Below are 22,035 nucleotides of genomic sequence, written 5' to 3' on the forward strand. Positions count from 1 at the left end.
CCGCATTCCCTGCACTATTAAAAAAAGGAGCGTGAATAATATTAATATATAATTTTGTGTTATCTCTGGTATTCAAAGAAGATAAATAAAATACATATTCTTTATTGAGTATATAACACAATATAAAGTTCACTGTGTGATCTATACATACTTTATAATTTTTTATATACGTAGCACATTTAGTAGTTCGTAATTATAAAAAAAGTTTACAAAGAGTAAGTATGCAATGTTAAATAATACTCTCTTTCGATATCTCGCATCCTAATCTAATGTTACAATAAGTGTCACTTTTGTAATGAATAGAGACGTCTTTGTATTTTTAAGTTATCTTTTTCCCTTATATACTAATCCATTGTGATTAGTAATGTTGCATTTGTAATGTTACTATGCAACACAGTGATCATTATAAATCGGCTACTGTATAATTCTATAATTTTTATGTACACTTTCAGATTTATTTTGATGACAATGATTGTATTCTTGAAGAAATAATGGTCTCGTTACAACGTAACATTACAATTGAACGTTACACAATGAAGAAATGCTATACATGATTCACAATTCTTAATAGACATCCAAATTTCGCAGATTTGCCATAATTTTATAAATATACACGGTGTGCATTTATTTGAAAATAAATAATTGCTCTCTACAAATTTTTTATAACCTAATGGCGAATAGACTATTCTTCTAAACATCACATTTTAATAACAATGTGTTCTTAAACACTATAATTAGCAAAAAGTTATGACTTCTATATTCATTGTATAAATGAATACACAGCTAATCTATATATAATCTACTGTATAAACTACATACATATGTGTAAAAGCATTTGTATGTGTGTGTTTTAATCAAGAGTCCTGCACTAAAAACTACTATTGACATGTCTATAGTATTTAATTCTACATATCAACTTCATAAAAAATAATAAATCTTATTGTAATTATCTTAGATATAGCGTGACACAATGTCTATAAACAACAATTATAGTTACTCTTACGACTGCCGTCTATATATTACCTATTGATATTCAAAATTGACAAATTTTTGTTGTTGCCTAGGACAGATTTCTGGCGATATAACTTAAAATTTTGTTATATCTTGAAACATATTTTTTCTCTTTTTAACTTTTAAACTGACACGAAAAGAATTTTATTTTTGATTACCTAAGGTAGTTAGAAATACAAAATTAGAAAGAAATATTACATAAAAAAATTAATACTTTAAATTAGTTTTGTTGCAAACAGAGAAAGCTAAAAAGCAAAGTTTAAGCTGTGGGATTTAAGAGATCTTCTCTATTGTTTATTAAGTTTTAATAAATTATTGCGAACATCTCTGTACACATTCAATGATATATGATCCATTAAAGCAATACATTTATATGCAGATATACAGTATATGAAAACAGAAGTATTTGTATTGTAACATGATTATAAGACAAGTTATAATTGTTAAATAAATTTTACTTTAATATATAACATAATCAAGTGGTCCGGTAGTGTCACGCGCCAAGTGTACGCGTCGCAAGACACAGACTGTATATCTATACGCGAACCGTCGAGTATAGAGATATAATATAAATCACATCAAGGTACGATATATAAAAGATATATAAAAATAAAATTCTAAATTTTGCAATCTAATTAATTGTCATAACAATTTGTATTAATCGGATGTAAAACTCTATACCAAACATCATTCTACCATAAACTTCCGTTGTTCAAGTTTCATTTTTTCATGTAATTCTTTATATCTTGTCGCGTACACCTTGATGTGATTTTCATTAAAATAAAATTATTCAGCAATTATAAATATAGTTTTATTATAAATCTTTTCACTGTATGTGTAAAAACTTTTGTTCTTTCTGCTATAAATGAAAATACTGCGCTGCAAAAGTGGAGCTTTCTCAAACGTTTACACGTTTTGTTACGTGATCGCAGAGTGCAATTCTCGAGACTGTTAAAGTAACTTAATATATACAGAAAAGCTTAGGTACTCGTAAGAGTAACAGCTTAATTTTAATCTTGTACTTAAAGGTATTCCAAATATTTCATAATCAACTTATACTGTTATATACAATTTACAGAGTGCTCTACATCAGGACATCCAATATCACGTCATCTTATCTTCAGGCCAATTTGAATCATATGATGAAACGTCATCGAGGATATTAATTATTTGATTTCTTTGATATAAAATGTTATAAAAATTTTCTTTTCTTTTCTTTTCAGTGCAAAAAAATTCTCAGTATATATAATAATTATAATTTGTATTATTATAGTTTCATCACATTTTTGATATGTTTTTCGCTGAAGCAATTGCGTGAAAATGTCCATTTAAATTACGTAATTAAATTGTATTCACGATATGTTTACAAAAAGACCTGAAGATAAATAATATATTTCTTACATATTAAAATTCTGTCTTTAATAAAATGTTGCTAAAATTATCGTTATCAATGTATACAAAAAAGAGAAAAACATAATACGAAGTCGCATAGCGTATTTGTAAAATCTACATTCAATTGGTTTCGACTAAAATTAAAAGATGTATATATAAATTACCAGGTTTTTCAACAGATCTATAATTTAATGAATATTCTTAGCGGGAAATATACTAAATAACATCGCGCTGGCAAAATAAGTTGCATCAATCGTATATAAACTGCACATATAATATATACATTGGTACTGCAACACTTTATCTAATGCGTTTGTCCAAATTCAAAGCAACAAAAGTAAAATTTCAACAAGTGCCATAATTACAGTGTTTCGAGCTCTTTAACATTTGCTTTAAACCGACCGAGTTACAGCACAATGCTTTTCTAACATACTACATTATCTATGTCACGATAATGCTAAACAAATTTCATTTCTTGTTAACTATCCAATTTCGGTCCGCAATAATTTTTTCATAACAATAAAAAAATCTGTATATATAATATAGATGTATATAAAAACTTATTTTAATACAACGAAAGGTGTAATAAATGTTAATTTTGAGGCCATAGGCGAGGAATTTATCATTACACTCCTTCCTTGATCGTGCAATAAAGTTGATCTTTTTAGATTTTTAACAGTAACAAGAACTGTACATTAATTATAGTTATAACGGAAGAGGGAAATAATACATCTTATTTCATTAAAATGATAAAAATAATCATTAAATGTTTCTATAGTTTTTAACATTTTCATAAAGTTAAATGAAACAAAGGAATATACTTTTAAATTGCGTTATCGTAAAATATATGCTCAACTAAGTTCTAAAAAGAACAAGTGAGCATTAAATTAACATTTTGGCAACAACGATTGAAAAAATTATTGAAAACAGAAATTATATGTATAGTCAAAATGATTTTTGAAAATAATATATCTACAAGTGTGCTTATTCTGACCAGCAGAAAGTTAGAGTGGAAAGATGATATTAACAGAGAGAAATCTGATTTCCCTTTATTTTCTTTTTTTTTTTTGCAGACATTCAACGCATCGCAATACTTTAATACATGGAAGAACGATTAAAAGCCGTGTAAGCTATATATTAAATATCACTGCAACATATATATATTCATATCCCATGATGCAGATATGACAAAACCATATTAATCGATAATGCAGTGTTGATGATTTTGTCGAGATATAGTTTGATCTTCGTTGATTTGATATAAAAGCCTGGGCAAAACTTGCTCGAGTTGAAGGATTGAAGATCAGAGTGAGGGTGCTTTTTACTGAATGATGGGGTTTAAGCGATGAGATCTTCGGCGCTGGTGAGATGCTCCAGTTACCTGACAGTCCTCCCCAACGCCACTGGGAATATCGGTTAGTCATCTGATAAATGCACTTTTATAACTTTTTGTTGTGCGCGCACTGCAAGTCACAGAAATAAATGGGGTCGGTTCGTTAGCCACCTCTGGTGCTACTTGTTTTATCGCATAAGCACTAAATGCAACATCATTACGAGGCCTGGACTATATATATATATATATATATATATATATATATATATATATATATATATATGTATGTAAGTAATATAAACTTCAACTTATGTGACACGTCTCTGAACTGATATTTGCCCAGGCCTATATAAGATTTGTAGTATGTAATACATGCTAACCAAAATAGAAACAAAACTTAAAAGAGTCATGCCACATGCGATATGGATCAATTAATCGAAATCAATGATACAGAACAATTCTACAATTGTAATACACAATTCGGTGTTTTAAATAACTTCCCTCTTTGAAAATTAATAAAAGAGTAAAACAGTTTAAAACTTATATACAAGAGATGAATACAGAATCTTTGTAAATTTATATAGAGAAATGTTATAAAGTATTTTGAAGATACTTGTAAATGTGACTGTTAACAGATGTAAATCTATAAAGCCTCATAAATTTTACCTCTAATACTTATGGCGATAAGTGATGAGAAATATAAAGGATGAAAATATAAGTGGACAAGTTGTGTATGGAAAATATTGCACGATGATAACGAAGCAAAGCTAAAAAATCAGAAGCAATCAGCGGGGCAGAGAAGAGAGAATATTGTAAAGTTTTTTTTTTTTACTTATACATCAAACAAGCAAGGACGAAAGAACTGCACAATCGTAAATTGAGGTCCAAATTCGAGAAACAGAGACAGTTATTGACTTACTGCCTGAGCGAATAGCGAGTAACTCGGTCTGCCGACCTGAGGATCATATTCATGCGTTGTTGCGGTTGCGGTACCGAATGATTGGCAGACGAGTTTGTAGCGTGGGCCTGTGGAGCCATGCAGGAGGTACGTTTCGCCCTTCTCACTGGTTTTGATACGGTTAAAGATGTAACGGGATTGGTGGTAGTTGTAATGTTGTTGATGTTATGGCTCTGTGTTGCCGGTTTAGACCTAATACGGCAGGAAGATGGATCACAGCTACTGTTGACCAACCAACTGTTTCTACAATATCCAGTTAAGATAAAGAGACCCTATTTCTTTTGGATACACATGCAATATAACAATATAACTTGTTTTATATTGATCTTATATATTAAAAGCATGTGTTAATAGGTGTATAAGCGCAGCTTAGAAGGAAATGAGAATATAATTGGATAGTATCATGGAAGAGAGAGGAAGAAGAAAGACAGGATATGGAAAAATACTTCGAAGAAAAATAATGAACAAAGTAACGTATAGGTAGATAAGTAGGTAAATAAATAATTGTTCAACCTTTTCACGACTGTCGTTGCGGTGGATCGTGATAATAGCCTTTTAGTGGGATCTCTTTCTTTATTTCCCACTAGAGTAGTAATAGCTCCTTTTTGACTTCTGGTTTGTAACAGTGATCCCAAATACGGACTATAACATGATACGCATATTAATCCCAATCTCAAAAAGGCAAGAAGCTACAATGAATGTACACTTACTGCGCAACGGTAGATGTCCCTGTGCTTGCATTAAGAGAAGTTTGAGTTGTTGATATCCCTCTTCTTCTGGCCTTGATTCTGCACAATTTATCACCCTGAGTCAGCGCGCTGTACCTCGTGGCGCTAGCCCCAGCCACTGGTCCAGGATCATCTAATTTTATTTCATCCACGCGATGCATTATCCCCGATACATTATCCTCCATCAAAGTCTTTACGTCCCCTTGGAACGAAGCTGCTCTAGGTCTACCAGCTATCGAATATATCCCGTATTCGTGTACCGGATTTCCATTTTCAGGTTGCAACGGTTCTTTCAGCAGCGATCGGAGATATGCCTCCTTTCTAAAAGACACAGAGATTGTCAGTATTTGTTGTTGTTTTATTATTATTATTATTATTATTATTATTATTATTATTATTATTATAAACAATGTAACATTTTCAAGCGATTAGATACATCGTCATTAGAACATAAAAAACCGATACACGTATATGTACCTACCTCTCCAGCCATTGTTGCTGATGCCCAATTACAGAACCTGGCCTACATATCCTTATCCAGGCGATCGTTTCGTGAGCCGTCAAATGGTAATGCTTCATAATGTAGCAACCTATGAGAGAACCCGTTCTCCCGAGGCCTGCTTTACAATGCACGGCGACCGCGCCACTCGCGTTTTCCGCTATTTTGAGAAACTGATGCATTATCGCATCCGTCGGCGTCGAGCCGTCCATAAAAAATAGATCTTTATGAATAAAACCGGCATCGGTGAAGCTCGACGCATCGTAGACCTTCTTATTAAGCCGTATAATTGTCGTTACGTTATTACGGCGGAAATACGTAAAATACCATTCTGGTCCGTGAAGTGGGTAACCTGTGAAAAAAGTACATAACACTTGATGCATTATCTAATATAATTATACAATGATAAAACGATTTAAGCGATAGAGATAAAAAATTAAATGCCCAGACAGATTTTTACTACGTATTGTTCCTTAAATAAGTGTCCTTTTACTCTTCTCTCATCTATTGCCACACGTTTATCTCCAAATTTCGCTCATACTCGCACGTATTTCTTTGCTTTTGCGCTTGTAAACACTCATTCCATGGATTTGCTTGCTCACCAGATTCTCTGTCACTATTGCATTCCTTTTCATACACACAACCCTTTACGCGTCACGAATACAATTAAGGTGGAAGATACGCACCATCTTCCATTTTAGATCTCGCGTGTGGACCACAGAAAGCAATAAACTTCCCAGGAACTATCCAATTTAAATCCCCATTCTCAACTCTTTCAAAGTGTTCGTACTCTTTAACACAGAAATCTTCGAAATTAAAAAAACCGAGTCGATGGCACTTGTATACAGCACTCAGACAGTCCCTCAACGATATTTGATAGCAGGGTGGTCCAACGGAGGCATCGCGAAACATGATGAACGAGGGACTATTTGGACTTTTGGTCAAACACTCGTAAGCTTCTTGCGCTGTACGCTTGCAATATAATATCTGAAAATGTAAAGTGGAATTTTATGAGTTAATAAATAACTTTCTTCATAAAATTTATACACGACTTATAAAATGACTGACAAAATTGTAAGAGAAAGAAAAAGCTCCATTACCGCGTAACTTCCCATGAGAAATGCAGCATTGACTCTTTTCTCCGCGTCCAGCGTCGTATAATGCACAAGTTTCTTTTTGCTGAGCGCGATGCCCTTTAACTTCTTGTTAACCTTTTGGCAGTATCTGTACAGCACGGCCAGATTTAAAGGGCCAAAGTCGGAGTAAAAATTCTCATATACCAGCTCGTCGTCAATACTAAAGTAGTGTGTGTTTGGAGTACTTTTTGGTTTCATTGCTGTTCTGAATGTCACAAAGTACAATCGATCTGGAAGAAGAAACAAATTTATTCCTCATTCTGTAGAAAATCTTTCTCTTTCGTACAAAACTAACTTTCCCCTTTTTTCGGCAAATTTTATACTGCATTAAAAAATGATTTTAAAGCTTTCAGATGTAGATGTTACAATTCTGATTACAAGACCACGTTGACACAAGACAGTAATGAATAATTGTTTTCAAGGGAAATATCCAAGGTACCTCAACATCTTGAAACTTGAGAAAGTATTAGAAATTCGCGCGTCATTTATTTCAATTGAAAGAGCGTTTTTTCCGTCGGACACCTCGCAGATGTCCCGATTGTAACGAGACGAAAATGTTACGAGACACCCCTCGCGAAACGTTACAACCGGGTTGGCGGAGAGAGGGCGGGGGGACGACGCGTTTCTCCACGGTCATCGAAAATAGATACCGCTCCAGAAACAAATTACCTTTTATGAATTCGGCCGCGCACACCAAAACCTCGTTCGCGTCCTCCATCGTGCTCCAGTTGCGGGTGTACGGCGCAGTAGCAGATGCCGATCAGGTGGATCTGTCATCAGCGCGACGTTAATGCAAATAGGAGCGTTCAATTAGCGGCGATATAGCGCGGGCGCGCAGTAAACACGCGGGGCGACGTCGGAGTGTGGGCGGGTAACTAGGCGAAGTCCGCCGTCCGCCCGCGGCGGATGCTAATCGGCGCGGCGGCCAGGGCCTGCCTACGCGCGCAAAAATCCGAGCCGAGCCGCGGGTTACGTCAGGCGTGCGTCGCCGCCGTCGCGGCCGTCGTCGTTTCTCGTCGTCATCGTCGTCGTCGTCCGGTTTGGCCGCTCGGCGCGGCGGCGGCGGAACTCCCGTCAGTCCCGACACTCCCGACTCCCGACTCCCGTCCCGTTCCGGCGTCCTGTGACTACCCACGGCCCACGGTATTACGTCAAAGCGCGGTTGCCTCCGTCACCGGAGAAACAGGGTGGGACGGTCCTCGACTCTCGTCTCGTGCACTCACGTATGTACGTCAATGTACGTACTTCGCACTTCGCCGCGAGACCGTTACGGAATTCAAACTCGAGGGGGAGCGGAACCGGATTCGGCGATGGCCGATGATTGGTATCGCTGGTATAACTAGTATCGCGATGAGTCTCGTCTGCTTTGGTCTGCTTCTCTTCGCTACTCCGCTTTCTCCGCCGACGCCGTCGCCGCAGCCGCCGGCGGCTCTGCGGCGAGGGGACGATTCGCCTTCGTATTTTATTTCAGATTTGTGTCAATTTCAAGATAGATAATGTAATCAATGTAAATTATTATAATTAATTGAATGATATTGATCGCATGATCACTTTAAACTGTATTTTTACATTTCTACAAATTAAAACAAAAAATAGTTTTAAACTAAATTTAGATTATATAAATTGCACTTTAATTTTGATATAACTGTACACACAGTAACATTTAGTGACACATAAAAAATGCATGTTATTGATATAGAAATTGTTATTTATGCTGATCTCTATACGAACAGTATATATTGTCTAGCTTATAGTTGCAACTTGCAACACACAAATATGCATAAGTAATGTTTATTTTCTTTGGCGGCCGAAGAACACCGAATAAAATGCAATTATGTCTTCAAATGAGATCCTTTCCATAATCTGAAATATAAGATTGGACTATGAATACAGATCTAAGTTGTAGGAGCGTGTAATTTACAATACAAAAAAATAGTATGGGGAGTGACATTATATTAATAAATAAAGGAACATATTCTTCCAGAACATTTTACACATATTTTCCTTATTGCTTAACTTATAAATGGTTTTTCCTTTTTAACCCAGTTCGGCAGTGTTGTTGCACACGGTAATGGAATTTTTTTTTACATTTCTTAAATACCTATAAGTTTCTAAACTTATATCGATCGTAACGAAATGGCTGACACAATATTTTCAAATGACACCATTTTACATGACTCTTTGTCCGCGACATTAACATATTGTAATCTGGTTAGATGTAAATATCTTACGTCGATGGCTATTGTTTCCGCTTCTTTATATTTATTTTTTGTCACGTGTTTAATTTTTGCTCGCAACTGTAAAACTTGTGTACTTAAACCTCGAATCCTTTTTTTAAGAATTCTATTTTTGTTTAAAAGCCTTCGGGTCCGTTCTCGTGACATTCTTAATTGCATTAAATTATCGTCAATCTCTTGCTTTCTGTAAAATACTTTTCACAACAATGTATACTAACAACTTTTAAATGTGATTGTGATTGGGAATCTATTGAATAATAATTTTAAAGAAACATTTAGCTACATACCCCTGTTGTTCTATCGCTTCACTTTGCTCTTCCATATTTTGTGTAGCTACTTTATCTATATTTTTTGTAACTTTTTTTTTCTTTCGTATCTTGTAAAGTATCTCTTTCCATATTCTTTACAGTTTCTTCTATATTTTGTTCAACATCTGTTTCCATTCTTGTTACAGTTTCTTCTTGCGATAAACGCTGTTTTTGTTGTGCATATTGTACAAGACCTGTGCATGTGCATGTAGGTACAATAGATGACTTTTCTCTGAAAGAATATTGTAAAGTATTAGTTTCATTTGTACATTTGTATATACATTTTACATGGTTCTTTGCAAAATAATAGAGAACTTTCGTTCAATTTGACCTAATTTACCTGTACACGAGTGACCTTGACACTTAAATCAAAGAAAAAGACGACTGTATTTTTGAAAATGCTACACCAGTTTTTCTCTCCAACGTGAAAAGAAAAAGATAAAAAATGAACCGGTCAAGAAAATCAGCTGAAAAGGCCTCGGGGTACGAACGGTCTTGTAAAGGAGACTTTCAAATGCCTATAATTCAGAAACTAATTTGACTATAATCATAAACAGTTAAAATTAAATTTGAAACTAATTTTATCAAAGATACAAGAACTACGACCAGGTCGCAAATTCAAATTAAATCTCGCGGGTTTCTTTATCGCACGGCGCACGCCTGACCGAACGCGTTCCAAAATTCATCGAAAAGAGGACTTTTTGGCCGCGAGCTCGTCGATGTGACGTCACAGGTGACGTCACAACTCAAAACGTCAGTCGGTAGTCGGTTCTGTGGTCAGTGTGGTCACTCTGGGCTGCGTTCCAAAATTCACTCTAGTTAACTAAAATGCTACAGTGTACGTGACGTAAACTATAGATTTTAGTTACCCAGAGTGAATTTTGGAACGCAACCCTGGGGTGCGTTCAGATTTCTCATTCTGAGGGTGAGGGTAGGGTGGACCGGGAGTGGGCGGAGCTACTGTCGGGTGGCCTCGGTAGGCTGGAGAATCTGAACGCACCTAGGGGCCGTATGAAGGCGCCACACAAACAAAACGTCTAACAACAAATACCTAACCTTAATGGATCGCCAAGGAATTGTAGCATTGGCTGTAACTATTAGCAATAATTTTTTACAAGAGATAATGGAAAGTGATAGTGACAGCAGTAATGATAGTGATGCCTCTGACGATGAGTTGGATATGCGAATACATTTGCAGTTGCGAGGACCCCAACGTAAACCTGCAAGAATTTTAGATTATATAGAACGTACAATCCCACAATTTCATCATGAACAGTTCAGACAGCATTTTCGCATGACACCTACAACGTACAATCGACTCGAACAGAGATTGGCACCAACTTTGCAAGGAAATATTGGTGTGAAACCTCCCATTCCAGTCAGGAAGCAATTGCTTGCAACCCTTTGGTTGCTGGCTACACCAGATTCCTACAGGTAAGTTTCTCTTAAAATATTTTTTTAAAGAGACAGTGAAAACTATGTAATTACAGGTTTTAAAGTGTATTATGTTGATATGTGATTTACGACCAAGAAAATTAGAACTATGTGAGTATGAAGTATGAACCTTGCCTGTAAATAAATATATTTGTTTCAGGTCTGTAGGGGAAAGATTTGATATGGGCAAAAGCTCACTAAGTGTCAGTTTTATGAGAGTTGTACAAGCCTTGAACGACATCGCTGGAGATGTCGTACAGTGGCCAAGAGAAGACAGATTAGCAACAGTGAAAGAGAAATTTCAAAGGTTGTCAGTGCTACCTGACATAATTGGAGCTGTGGATGGTACTCACATTTCCATAAAGCAGCCACATGTAAGTTTTTTAGTTTAAAATACAATGCAAATATTTATTTTGTTGAGTTTCTCCAATATTCTAATCATAATATGATTTTATGCGTAAAATTTGTTGAGCAGGTTTGAAATTAAAATAAACATTATCTCTGAATACCGGATATGCTTAAACTTGCCATGATTTTTTTTCAGAAAGACTCTCTGTCCTACAAGACGTACAAGAAAAACTATGCTGTTATACTTCAGGCTATATGCGACTCTGAGTTGGTGTTTCTGGATTGCTTTACCGGTTACCCAGGATCTGTCGGTGATATAAGGGTGTTCAGGAATTCTGATCTTTGGTCAGAAGTGCAGAGGGATAGACAGTTATATTTCCCTAACGAGGAATACATCATTGGTGACAAAGCTTACCCTGTCTTGCGTTGGTGTATTTCTGCTTTTCGTGATCGTGGTAATCTTACAGCGGTGAGTACGTACGAATGAGTCCCAGTTACGCACAGAACAAATCGGACACAGCAGGTTAAATTAATCGGACATAATAAGAAACGGACAAACAACGGTTGGAATCGGACACAGGGCCAATCGGACACAATTTCTATCGACGAGGTGAAACGAACTTCGCTTCGTGCGGAAAGTTGTAAACCTATATGTAACTGTACAGTTATAGACCTTGTCAATGATTTAGGGCCGGTTGTTCCAACCTATTGGTAAGCTACCTAGTAGTTAAATCATATATCTATCTTTGTCTAATGTAAAGAATAAACAAAGACATATATATGATTTAACTATTAGGTAGTTTACTAACAGGTTGGAACAATCGACCTTTAAAGCACCGGTCGATATGTGTAGATCTCGATTTGCGTAGAAAATTACAAACTTATGTGAAATTGTGTCCGATTAGCATTGTATCCGATTCTAACCGCTATGGGTTCTTATTGTGTCCGATTCATCAACCTGCTGTGTCCGAATTATTTTGTGCGCAACTGAGATTTCCCGGTACACCGTACGCACATACTTTGTTTGGATCTTCGGTGCTTGTATCTATACAATCATATTAGTTTTTCATTTTTTAGTCTTTCTCACATGGTAAACATTTTTAAATTTTTTTGCTGCATGTCCAAACCATGAAATTATCAGGACATTTTTCTTTGCAGGCTCAAAAAAGATTCAACGACATACTGTCTAAAGTTAGGCAAGTCATTGAACGGGCTTTTGCATTGTTGAAAGGAAGATTTCGGAGGCTGAAGTATCTAGACATGAATAGAACGGACATGATCCCTTTTGTGATAATTGCTTGCACAGTTCTTCACAACATCTGCCTCGAAAAACTTGATGAAAACATAGAAGAATACATCATAGAAGGCCAGGAAAATGAAGTCCATGCTGTTCAAGACCTAGTGGCAGATGAAGATGATGCTGGTGGTGTGGCAAAAAGGAATTATCTCGCAACGCTTGTTTAGTTTAGTATAGTCATGTAACACTTCTAATCATGTATTATTTTGTCAGTAAACAAGGTTTCTTGATGGAAACTAAAGTAATTGAATCAAAGCATAAATATTTGTTATAGAACTGTATTTATTCTCAATCATGTCATTTTACTTAGAAAATATATATCCTTAGAACTTATATATTTAAAATTATATATTACAAAAAATATATATATCCTTAACATAACTCAAAGTGTTTCTCAGTCTTTAATCATTAAATCATACTAAATACCTGAATTGACAACATATGCAAAGAATCTAATAACCCCAATAATACTTGAGGTAGCATCAATCACAAAAAAATGTAACTCCTATATCTTTTGTATGATAATTAATATCCTACATTCTTACTATTAAATCATGTCTAAATTCTTTTATACTTTTAACATAAAAATATAGGAGGTACATAAGAGCTGACAATATTTAAAAGAAATCTTAAAAATATTTGAGGTAAGACCATCCTTAAAAAATCAAACTCTTCTATAATTATATACAATTAATTTCACACAATTATGTGAGTTTGATTTTTTACAACTTAAGAGACAAGTACTTAAACTATTAAAGATTAATATAAAAAAAAAGAATACTACTAAATAATAATAAGAGTAATATTAAGAGTAAATGCAAATTAGGAACAAAACAAAAATTGCACAATAAACGGAAATCATCTCAGACTAGCTGGAGAACTGTATCAAATAACGAAATCATACATTAATTTAATCTTTGGTCATAGACCTTCTTGGTCTCTCTAGTAGCCAACGGAAGTGTCAAGTGCTTCAATAATATGGAACTCCACAATAAAAAATAAGAGAGGAATTAAAGAAAGTAATGCACATTGTCAAAACAGAGAAAAACTATACACCACTTACAACTCCTATAACTTCTCTAGGAGTCGGTTCATTGCACTTTGATAAACCTCAATGGCACGATCCTGTCGCTCCATACGCTCAGTGTGCCTCTTCTGTTGCGCCTCTTCTTTTTTCTTAGATTCCTCTGTTCTTATGGTAAGTAGCCTTTCAATGTTTCTTTCAGTAATACTTTTCTTTTTTTTAGATTTAGGAGTAGAAATACATCCATTTTCACTGTCGCCTTCACTGCTGCCTATGAGTACAGAAGATGCACTTGAACAGTTCTGAGTATCAAATTCATTACGCCTCTTTAGTGTTGAAGCTATGGACACAGGCTTCACAGCTGGCTTATCGCCAAGAACATCATCCATTTCGTTATAAAACTTGCATGTAGCAACTGGAAGACCACTGCCCTTCTCATTCTGATCCTTAGCTTTTACATAGTGTTTTCTGAGGTCCTTAAATTTGTCTTCACATTGCTGTCCGGTATAGTTCCAGAATAGGTTCTCTTTTTTTAACTTGCTAGCTATCATTTCCCAGACTTTTTTGTTAGTAATGGTAGTGCTCTTGAAATAGCTCTCATGTCCTTTCCATTCGTCAATGAGAGTTTTAACGGCATAATCATCCTTCCATGACGCTGCACCTGTGGCAAAAAAAAGAATTGGTAATGAATAAAGCAGACAAAGTGCATAAGAAGAAAAAAATTACAATATAAAAAAATGCGTATGTTTACCTTTCTTGCTAGAGATGTTAACTGTTGACTTTTTATTTTCTTCAGAATTTACAACAGGCTGTTCATCGAACAACAGTTCTGTTTCTGGCACTGAAGTCTCACCTGTTTACCAATAAATATATTATTTGAGAAATAATTAAGTTATTAAATCAGAAAATAATTAAAAACAACTGGTTGTATTTCTTATATCGATCCAGCTGGCCAAGTTTATTAATATTCAATTCACTATTTAATTAAAATTTATTATTTAATATATTAATTGAATATCAATAAACTTGGCCAGCTGGGTCGCATAAGAAATACAACTAATATATTATGTATCTTTAAAGATTCGTCGAATAAAATAGTCTCACATACAATATTTAGTAAAACAGAAGTTACTAAAACCAATAACTTGCCTGAGGAATTTATTTCAACACGCAGATTGAAAGATGCTAGATTTTCAGGTGTTAAATCAAGGTACACCGGACAATTATCTGTTGAAATAAAAGAAAAATAAATCATTTGAAGATTGACAAAGAATTGCATAAGTCCACCGTACAAGCTACGTTACGTTAAGTACGTAACGAATTTCTTTGTACGTTGACATAAACTTGGACTTATGTCGAATGTGGCCCAGATGAAGAAACCATTCACCATAACCTCCTGTTGTTCAGAACGTTAATAAAATCACATCAGTAAATAACTTACCATCATCGTTCCATACGACCAGTTTATTATTCTCAATAAGTGGAGAACCATTCTCCGTGACCAGGAGCTTACGATTCATATTGTAAAATTAAGCACCCTTCCCCTCACTTCAGAGTTCAGTTTGCTATTCGCGCACTTTTCTTTCGACGGCAAAATCTACCCGCCGGCACCCTGTGTCAGAGACAGAGTGCTTTCTCCCCTCACCCGGGTGTGTTGGCGAGGAATCTGAACGATACACTCGGACGCCACCTGGGTGAAATAGAAAGAATCTGAACGGCGCTTGGGTGGCTTGGGGCACCCGGGTGGAGAATCTGAACGCACCCCTGGTGGTCAGTCGTTTCGTGACTTTCATGTAAGACAGGTTAGTGTTTTGAATGCGCGCGGAAGCGTAGGTTATCTTTCGCCTGGTGTTAATAATTATTTTACTCGAAAGGGTTGTTTGGGATTGTTAACCCGGACACAGGTTAGTAGATTCACGATCTTTAATTAATCCCGTCAGACGCATTTAACAATATTTTGACGAGATTCCGTTCGAGAGTATGACACCCGCAAATGTTAAATCGTATTTACTTTTATTTCGATACACGGTATTCCCTTTATTCGTATATTGACGTTGATATTTATGTGATTATTCGCAGAAATTCCGGGCGAGATGGATGACGAAATGGACGTCGATGTTTCGAGAGCGGGCACAGCTTCGGACTCTTTCGTGTTCTCCAAGCCGAGTGCCGTGTCGGATCTTCCAAGGATTGTTAGTTTCGGCGTAGGATCAGATCACGTCTTCGACACTCATTTCAATAAGAAGAATGTATTTACTTTCGCCGCGCCCACGATAGTGTCCCGACACGATCAGAGTCGCGCCGGTCTGTGGGCCAGTAAACCCGACAAACGATATAAACCTAGAATCGCTAGGAATACGTACAAGCCCACAGTCAACGTGTTCGCTAATGCTCTCAAGGACACGGGGGCGTTCGAACAGCTGAAGAAGAATTCCAGGTCGCGCGTTACCAAAGTCAACGTGAACAACTCGATAACGTGCTCCGATGTGCCCAAAGCCCTTCTGACTAAAGCGGCAGCGAAGGAATACTTTACGAGATATGGAAATATCGCCAAGATAACTATTCGTCCGAAGAAGCACGTAATCACGGTGGTTTACACGACGAAGGTGGAGGCGAGCTCCGCTTATTACGGCAGTGGCGAGCACAAAGGTGAGAAGTTTCACATAGAATGGACAAAGCTGGAGTCAGCGGCAAAGACGACGACCAAGAAGAAGGATTTGCAGCGAAACATAGTGGCGAATCTACTTAAAGCGTCCGACGACGAGATTAAATCAGAATTAGAAGCCATGGCGACCGTGGAGTATAATTTGCATCCTGCCAAAGGGAGCGAGCTACCCGACGTGGGCGCGTTGCTTCCGTTAAAGACCACCAAACCGTCGGGAGGGAAAGCGGCACTGCCGCATGAGAAAGCCGCGGCGAAGTTGGAAAAAGCCGCTGCGAAAGTCGACAAGCACGATACCGAGAATCAGATATCTAAAGTCTTGCCCAACACAACCATGGAAGAGCTGCAGAACATGATACATCAAGCTGCTCTCACGGCCGAAGAAAAGTACAAGGTGTTGGAGGCTAGAGACCGTCTCATGAGACTGAAGCGAGTCAAGCCAGCCTCGCTCGCGATGGCCAAGATGACCAACGGCACTTGCCCCGATATGTGTCCGGAGAAGGAACGTCTGATGCGCGAGTCGCAGAGGCAGGTCGCGCCGTACGAGCAGCTGGAGGGGAACGAGTACGGGATAAATCACGCGACTGCCGTGAAGCAATATTCGAGATCCTCCGCGGATCAGGAGGAGCCGATGCCCCATGAACTGAGGCCGGTGAGATCCTTGAAGATGACCATGAGCTACCTGCTTCACGAGTTAGTGGATCTTTGCGAGCAGGAAGGAACGAACCTAGCCGAATGGTATCATTTCCTCTGGGACAGGACTAGAGGAATCAGAAAGGACATTACGCACCAGGAGCTATGTTGCGAGGAGAGCGTCGAGCTGATCGAGCAGTGCGCCAGATTTCACATAGTATGCTCGGAGAGGCTCTGCGCGGAGGACGCGTCCGTGTTCGACAAGAAGATCAACTCGGAGAACTTGACCAAGTGTCTGCAGACTTTGAAGTACATGTATCACGACTTGAGGGTGAAAGGTATCGCTTGCGAAAACGAGCCCGAATTCAGGGCGTACGTTGTCCTGCTGAATTTGAACAACGGTAACTTTCTGTACGACTTACAGCAGTTGCCGAAGACCGTGCAGAATTCGCCGGAGGTCCAGTTTGCGATCAAGGTATATTTCTCGTTGGAGTCGAATAACTATTACAAATTTTTCAAACTCGTTCGAGAGACGACTTACTTGAACGCCTGCATCCTCTTAAGGTACTTCAACCAAGTCAGACTGCGAGCTCTTTCGATAATGATAAAGGCATACTGTAGGAGTACCTCGACTACTTTCCCGTTGTACGAGTTTATAGACATCCTTGGTTTCGAGGACGAAAACGAAGCTGTATATTTCTGCGTGCAAGCGGGATTGAACCTGTCGAATGACGAAATGCATATTCTCTTGAATCGTCAGAGCTTCAGCATGCCATCTAGTATCCAGCAGGGTAGGGCTTGCAATTTAATAGAGTCCAAGAGAGTCGTCTTAAATTTTAGCATCGGACAATGCATCGCCGGTAAAAGAATGCCAGAGAAGACTTATAAGAATCACAAGCCGCACAACAGTTTCGACGCGCACGGCTATCTGATGTCGCAGTCCCTCAACGCCGCCGATCAAAATTCCGATGCCTCTTCCGCGGGACGTCACGATCCGTACGAATTCGTGGAGAAGGAGACGAGGAGGGTACCGAAGCTGACATCGATCCGGGATCAGAGAGCCGTCAGGGACCTTCGTTCTGCGCAGATTCGAAAGCAGCCGGCAAACGGCGAGGCGGACGCATTTAAACGGGCGTCGGTTCCCGACTCGATCACCTCGGGCATCTCTAAAACGGATACACTCGTCGAGCACAAACCGAAGGAATCGAAGGCTCAAGCTAGCGCATCGGCAAAAGTAACTTCCGAGAAACAGTCCGAGAACCGAGGTGCAACCAGCGCGCAACGCGGAGACGCTGCTGCGACTGATGAGAAACAACAATCAGTGATGTTTAGTAGCGGCAGTACTCTCGGTGATAATCAATTTGCCGGAAATCCTTCCGTGTTCTCCAAACCGGAAACGTCACGTAATGCAGAACCGGTTCCACCATTTGCGATGGCCATAAACAAGAGCATCTTCTCCGGCGCGGAGCTGGGAAATATGTTTACGAGGAACGTCGCGCCTTCTTCCTCCATGATATTCGTTAACAAACATTTTCTCGCCCAACAATCGTTCGCAGATAAGACGACGAAGGCGCGAGGTGTCTTCCATAAGAAGGAACAAAATACTCAGGCGGAAGCGATGTCGGAGGCCGAGAGAGCTAAGCTGGAGAAGCTGGAGCACGAGAGGAGAATGCAACAGGTCGAGGAGCAGTCGGAAGAGATTTACAACAACTTGCACGCGGAGGTCACGCACGAGCTCTGCTCGGCCATCGCGAGACAGGAGATCGACAGGCTGGAGATGTACGACACGCTGAGCGGGAGAATCCTCTCGGACATGATCGGCGAAGTGACTCGCGAGATGTGCGACGCAATGTTGACCGCGGAGATCGAGCGGGAACGGAAGTTACAGGCGATGTTGCTGCGAATTAAGAACCAAGTGATCGTTAAATACATAAACCTCTGGAGGCGGTACGTGTCGAGGAAGAAGCGGCAGAGAGCGGCGTTGGAAGACACGCCGGTTTGGCTGCAGAAGCATTCCGTGGAGGAAACCGCGCGGATGCTGTACACCGAGGGCCAGGAGGTCGTGATACGGAATATGCGCAAACGGCGAAGCGAACCGGAGGACGTCGCGCCCGCCACGGCGGAGACTCTCGCGCCGATCGAGGTCATCGCGTACGCCGGCATCAAGGAGAACGCACGATCGTTGGATACCGATCCCCTGCCCAACGTGTACTGGAAACTCGTCATCTCCTGGCCGGACTTGGCTAACAAGCCGGTTTTGTGGTATCACAAGAAGGTGATGAACGAATACTTGTATCCCAACGATTTTACGATGAATCCCATGGTGAAGCTCTACCGGCCAAATCCCTATGAGACTCTGCACGTTTGCGTAAGGCACTTTGAGGGTCTGATCAGCGAGCACCACTTGGTCGGCACTGACGCGCTTCTGTTCATCGCCGACGCCTCGGAGAACTACAAATCTGTCGCGAAACGTTTAACGAGGACAGTATTGTCGCGGCATAAACTGATGCCAATGACCCTGGCCTTTATCGTCCTGGGTAACGGGGACCTGGAGAATCAGAACGACAGTATCGTCTCGGACTTGGAATCCCTCCTGGAATCTGGCTACGTATCTGAATACACAATCATGTATGAGGAGAATCTGTCCGCAAAAATTATCTTAAATTTGACGCAAAGCGCAGTTTTATGGTTGACGATGAACAAATCACCACCGAATCCACTGGAAATGGATTACCTGTGTAATGTATACGACATTTGTTTGTCCGAAGAGTTGTGGTTGAGGTAAGATACTTCCCCTCTCTACTTGTATATTCTTACCTGATTATATATTCCAACGATTATATATATTCTACTGTTATAATTTACAGGATACTGGGTGATTCTATGTTCAATAAACAATTGTCAAATGCGTTAACGGACCCCAACTTTGTAATCGATTTGCACAATGAGGCTGTAAATCACTTGATGGACATAATCTTAGATCCAGAATCCATGTTATACACGAATTTCGCGCCTGAGTTAAAGAAATTCCTTAAGAGCACCGACATCGTGCCATGCAGTTACGAATATTTCACCGAGTCGTGGAAACGAGACGAATACAGGGCAGAATTACATACCGCGATGAATGGTTTTGTGCTACCACCATGGAAGTAAGTGATGGAAGTCGATGTAATTGTTAGTTATATCAATATATCTGTACGTAACAAAACACACAGCCGTAGCTGTACGTTTTTCAGCGCTTTGTTATTCACGTCGCTTATTTTCTCGTTTTTAGTGCACCATGGCCAATAACGGACATACAGGATCTACGACGGCACATTATGAGTTATTGCAGGGAGGTGCTGTCCGACTCGAACTGTAATATCGTATTTTGCGATATATTGAGCAACCTGTTCCTGACCTCGGGCAGTTTGCAAATAACCAGCTTTGTACACATACTGCTACACGTGGTCAAGGAGAAGGTGCGTCTTCTGGACGAGGATCAAATGGTCATTTATAACAGAAATCACATCAAGCATTTCCGGACTTTACCGTGGTGGTTCAAAGCCAACGTACTGACAGAATTTATGGTACACGAATTAAACTCGGATGATAACGTCACGTTAAACGAGCCGACGAGGAAACGAAGGAAGTTCGATAAATCGGAAAACGATTTGGATGATAGCGCGTTGGACGAGGAGTTCGGTTTACTAGCGGAGTTTTGCGAGAGCACTAAGGCTCGCGTCATGGAGGTGCACTCCGTGTCCATGGAAGTAGAGAACCGCTTGCAGGCGCAAAAATTGGAGAACGCGTTGTTGGAAGACAGACTGAGGAATGCTTTGCTCGACGAGATGGACTCGACAGTGGAAGGCGTATAAGTTTTTCCCCTTTAACCGTATGATGATTTTAATAGTATCTTTTGTATTATCTTATAGTATATTTTGTATTATTTTATATTTTCACGTTTATATACAATACGTTATATACAACATGCATTGTATTTATATATTGACATGCGACGATTTACTTTGAAACAATTGTTTTCCAGTCAAATATATCTCAGAGTGTATAACATTTGAAATATATTTGTAAATAATTGAAAGGAATAGTATTAAATCGCTCCTACGATCTTAAATGTTATTAAATTGTATGTTTTATAAGACCATAAAAATAGAGCTAGTCATTAATTTATTTTTCGTAACTTAATTGTCTCGTGTGTATATATATATATACAATATGTAATTCATAGAACTGTATGATTTGGAAAATATATATTTTTAACAAAACCATCGCTTTTTTCCACGATCTTAAAGGTATTGTCACTTGATATATATTGTACATTCACAATACAGTTAAAATTCTCACGGAGAAGACAAGAAAAAGAAACTTCTTCAGAAGAAAATAATGAATATTCTGGAAGAATCAGTGTCATAAAAATATATTAAAATTATTTATTGAATTAGAGTCACACAAATTTTTTCTGCTTCTCCTCTATTCGTATATCTTTCTTTGAATCGTATTGCACATTCCTTTTCCCACTCCTCTCGATATGATAATTTTATTATATACGTTGAAAATGTATGCGCCTTTAAAGAGAGATATTTAATATAGGATATTTTATAAAAGATGTTAATAAATTCATTATCGATGAACTGAGATCAAATGACGCTATAATACAAGGTTTCGTGACATTACGTACAGAATATAATACAAATTGACATAACATTTTGCTTTCTCGTAAAAAAATTTTCTATAATAATTTTATAAAATCTGAAAACCTGTTTTAAATTAATGTTACGATAACTCCTGTATTACTAAAAAAATTGTTCATTTTTGCGCTACTCAAAGAACACATTTACAGTTTCGGCCTCTTATATTTCATTGTTAATCGATTATCGGATAGATCCAGGTAAAAGCAAACTATGCATTTTCACTTGGTGAAAATACATGTATTTTAAAATACTACGTATTTCCGCTATGCTTTTGATTTATTCCTAATTCGAGTCTCTATTTAAAAAATAAATATTACAACCGTAGCTTCTTACAGCATTTAAAC

General features: G+C 38.2%; 4 protein-coding genes and 1 long non-coding RNA gene across 10 annotated transcripts; 2 read left to right on the top strand and 3 right to left on the bottom strand.

Moving 5' to 3' along the window:
- Positions 1-86: 86 nt before the first annotated feature.
- On the bottom strand, positions 87-8,282 carry Cdc14 (cell division cycle protein 14). Of its 4 annotated transcripts, none has more exons than XM_077400401.1 (8): positions 7,727-8,282; positions 7,022-7,287; positions 6,608-6,908; positions 5,904-6,273; positions 5,405-5,743; positions 5,208-5,336; positions 4,656-4,886; positions 87-3,806 (listed from the first exon to the last, which is right to left on the bottom strand). In XM_077400401.1, exons 1-8 carry the CDS (start codon positions 7,773-7,775, stop codon positions 3,725-3,727), a joined length of 1,767 nt encoding a protein of 588 aa, XP_077256527.1. In that variant the 5' UTR covers positions 7,776-8,282; the 3' UTR covers positions 87-3,724. The 4 variants fall into 4 exon arrangements, with proteins under 4 accessions (XP_077256527.1, XP_077256517.1, XP_077256523.1 ...); XM_077400391.1 differs by having other exon boundaries at positions 4,656-4,937; XM_077400397.1 differs by having other exon boundaries at positions 87-3,866; positions 4,656-4,937.
- Positions 8,145-21,272, top strand: Xmas (RRM_XMAS2 and SAC3_GANP domain-containing protein xmas). 3 transcript variants are annotated; one of them, XM_077399672.1, is made up of 5 exons: positions 10,443-10,494; positions 15,468-15,507; positions 15,785-19,781; positions 19,868-20,149; positions 20,275-21,272. In XM_077399672.1, the coding sequence occupies exons 3-5, from the start codon at positions 15,799-15,801 to the stop codon at positions 20,855-20,857; spliced, it is 4,848 nt and encodes a 1,615-aa protein (XP_077255798.1). In that variant the 5' UTR covers positions 10,443-10,494; positions 15,468-15,507; positions 15,785-15,798; the 3' UTR covers positions 20,858-21,272. The 3 variants fall into 3 exon arrangements, with proteins under 3 accessions (XP_077255788.1, XP_077255798.1, XP_077255777.1); XM_077399662.1 differs by lacking the exons at positions 10,443-10,494; positions 15,468-15,507 and adding an exon at positions 8,145-8,280; XM_077399651.1 differs by lacking the exon at positions 10,443-10,494 and having other exon boundaries at positions 15,482-15,609.
- Positions 8,287-15,591, bottom strand: LOC143895259 (uncharacterized). The gene is made up of 4 exons (XR_013256261.1): positions 15,468-15,591; positions 9,582-10,391; positions 9,289-9,478; positions 8,287-8,920 (listed from the first exon to the last, which is right to left on the bottom strand). It is a non-coding gene; the product is annotated as an uncharacterized LOC143895259 (long non-coding RNA).
- On the top strand, positions 10,517-13,014 carry LOC143894675 (uncharacterized). The gene is made up of 4 exons (XM_077401189.1): positions 10,517-11,036; positions 11,197-11,410; positions 11,581-11,853; positions 12,543-13,014. Exons 1-4 carry the CDS (start codon positions 10,663-10,665, stop codon positions 12,846-12,848), a joined length of 1,167 nt encoding a protein of 388 aa, XP_077257315.1. The 5' UTR covers positions 10,517-10,662; the 3' UTR covers positions 12,849-13,014.
- LOC143894995 (uncharacterized) lies at positions 13,488-15,390 on the bottom strand. The gene is made up of 4 exons (XM_077401741.1): positions 15,147-15,390; positions 14,855-14,932; positions 14,457-14,558; positions 13,488-14,366 (listed from the first exon to the last, which is right to left on the bottom strand). Exons 1-4 carry the CDS (start codon positions 15,223-15,225, stop codon positions 13,750-13,752), a joined length of 876 nt encoding a protein of 291 aa, XP_077257867.1. The 5' UTR covers positions 15,226-15,390; the 3' UTR covers positions 13,488-13,749.
- Positions 21,273-22,035: the final 763 nt, after the last annotated feature.

Source organism: Temnothorax americanus, unplaced genomic scaffold (genome assembly GCF_048541705.1).
Source record: "Temnothorax americanus isolate GAGA-0224 unplaced genomic scaffold, ASM4854170v1 Scaffold1, whole genome shotgun sequence".
Classification (NCBI taxonomy): Eukaryota; Metazoa; Arthropoda; class Insecta; order Hymenoptera; family Formicidae; genus Temnothorax; species Temnothorax americanus.

Excerpts from the sequence above, each read along its gene's own strand:
- LOC143894995 (XM_077401741.1), bottom strand. The coding sequence starts at position 15,225 with ATGAATCGTAAGCTCCTGGTCACGGAGAATGGTTCTCCACTTATTGAG. Across the intron at positions 14,933-15,146 it reads GGTCGTATGGAACGATGATG|ATAATTGTCCGGTGTACCTT; the intron begins GTAAGTTATTTA and ends TTATTTCAACAG. Across the intron at positions 14,559-14,854 it reads TGTTGAAATAAATTCCTCAG|GTGAGACTTCAGTGCCAGAA; the intron begins GCAAGTTATTGG and ends ATTGGTAAACAG.
- LOC143894675 (XM_077401189.1), top strand. The coding sequence starts at position 10,663 with ATGGATCGCCAAGGAATTGTAGCATTGGCTGTAACTATTAGCAATAAT. Across the intron at positions 11,037-11,196 it reads GCTACACCAGATTCCTACAG|GTCTGTAGGGGAAAGATTTG; the intron begins GTAAGTTTCTCT and ends TATTTGTTTCAG. Across the intron at positions 11,411-11,580 it reads TTTCCATAAAGCAGCCACAT|AAAGACTCTCTGTCCTACAA; the intron begins GTAAGTTTTTTA and ends ATTTTTTTTCAG.
- Xmas (XM_077399662.1), top strand. The coding sequence starts at position 15,799 with ATGGATGACGAAATGGACGTCGATGTTTCGAGAGCGGGCACAGCTTCG. Across the intron at positions 19,782-19,867 it reads TCCGAAGAGTTGTGGTTGAG|GATACTGGGTGATTCTATGT; the intron begins GTAAGATACTTC and ends TATAATTTACAG. Across the intron at positions 20,150-20,274 it reads TTTGTGCTACCACCATGGAA|TGCACCATGGCCAATAACGG; the intron begins GTAAGTGATGGA and ends TCTCGTTTTTAG.
- Cdc14 (XM_077400391.1), bottom strand. The coding sequence starts at position 7,775 with ATGGAGGACGCGAACGAGGTTTTGGTGTGCGCGGCCGAATTCATAAAA. Across the intron at positions 5,744-5,903 it reads CAGCAACAATGGCTGGAGAG|AAAGGAGGCATATCTCCGAT; the intron begins GTAGGTACATAT and ends TGTGTCTTTTAG. Across the intron at positions 5,337-5,404 it reads GGGACATCTACCGTTGCGCA|TCCGTATTTGGGATCACTGT; the intron begins GTAAGTGTACAT and ends ATCATGTTATAG.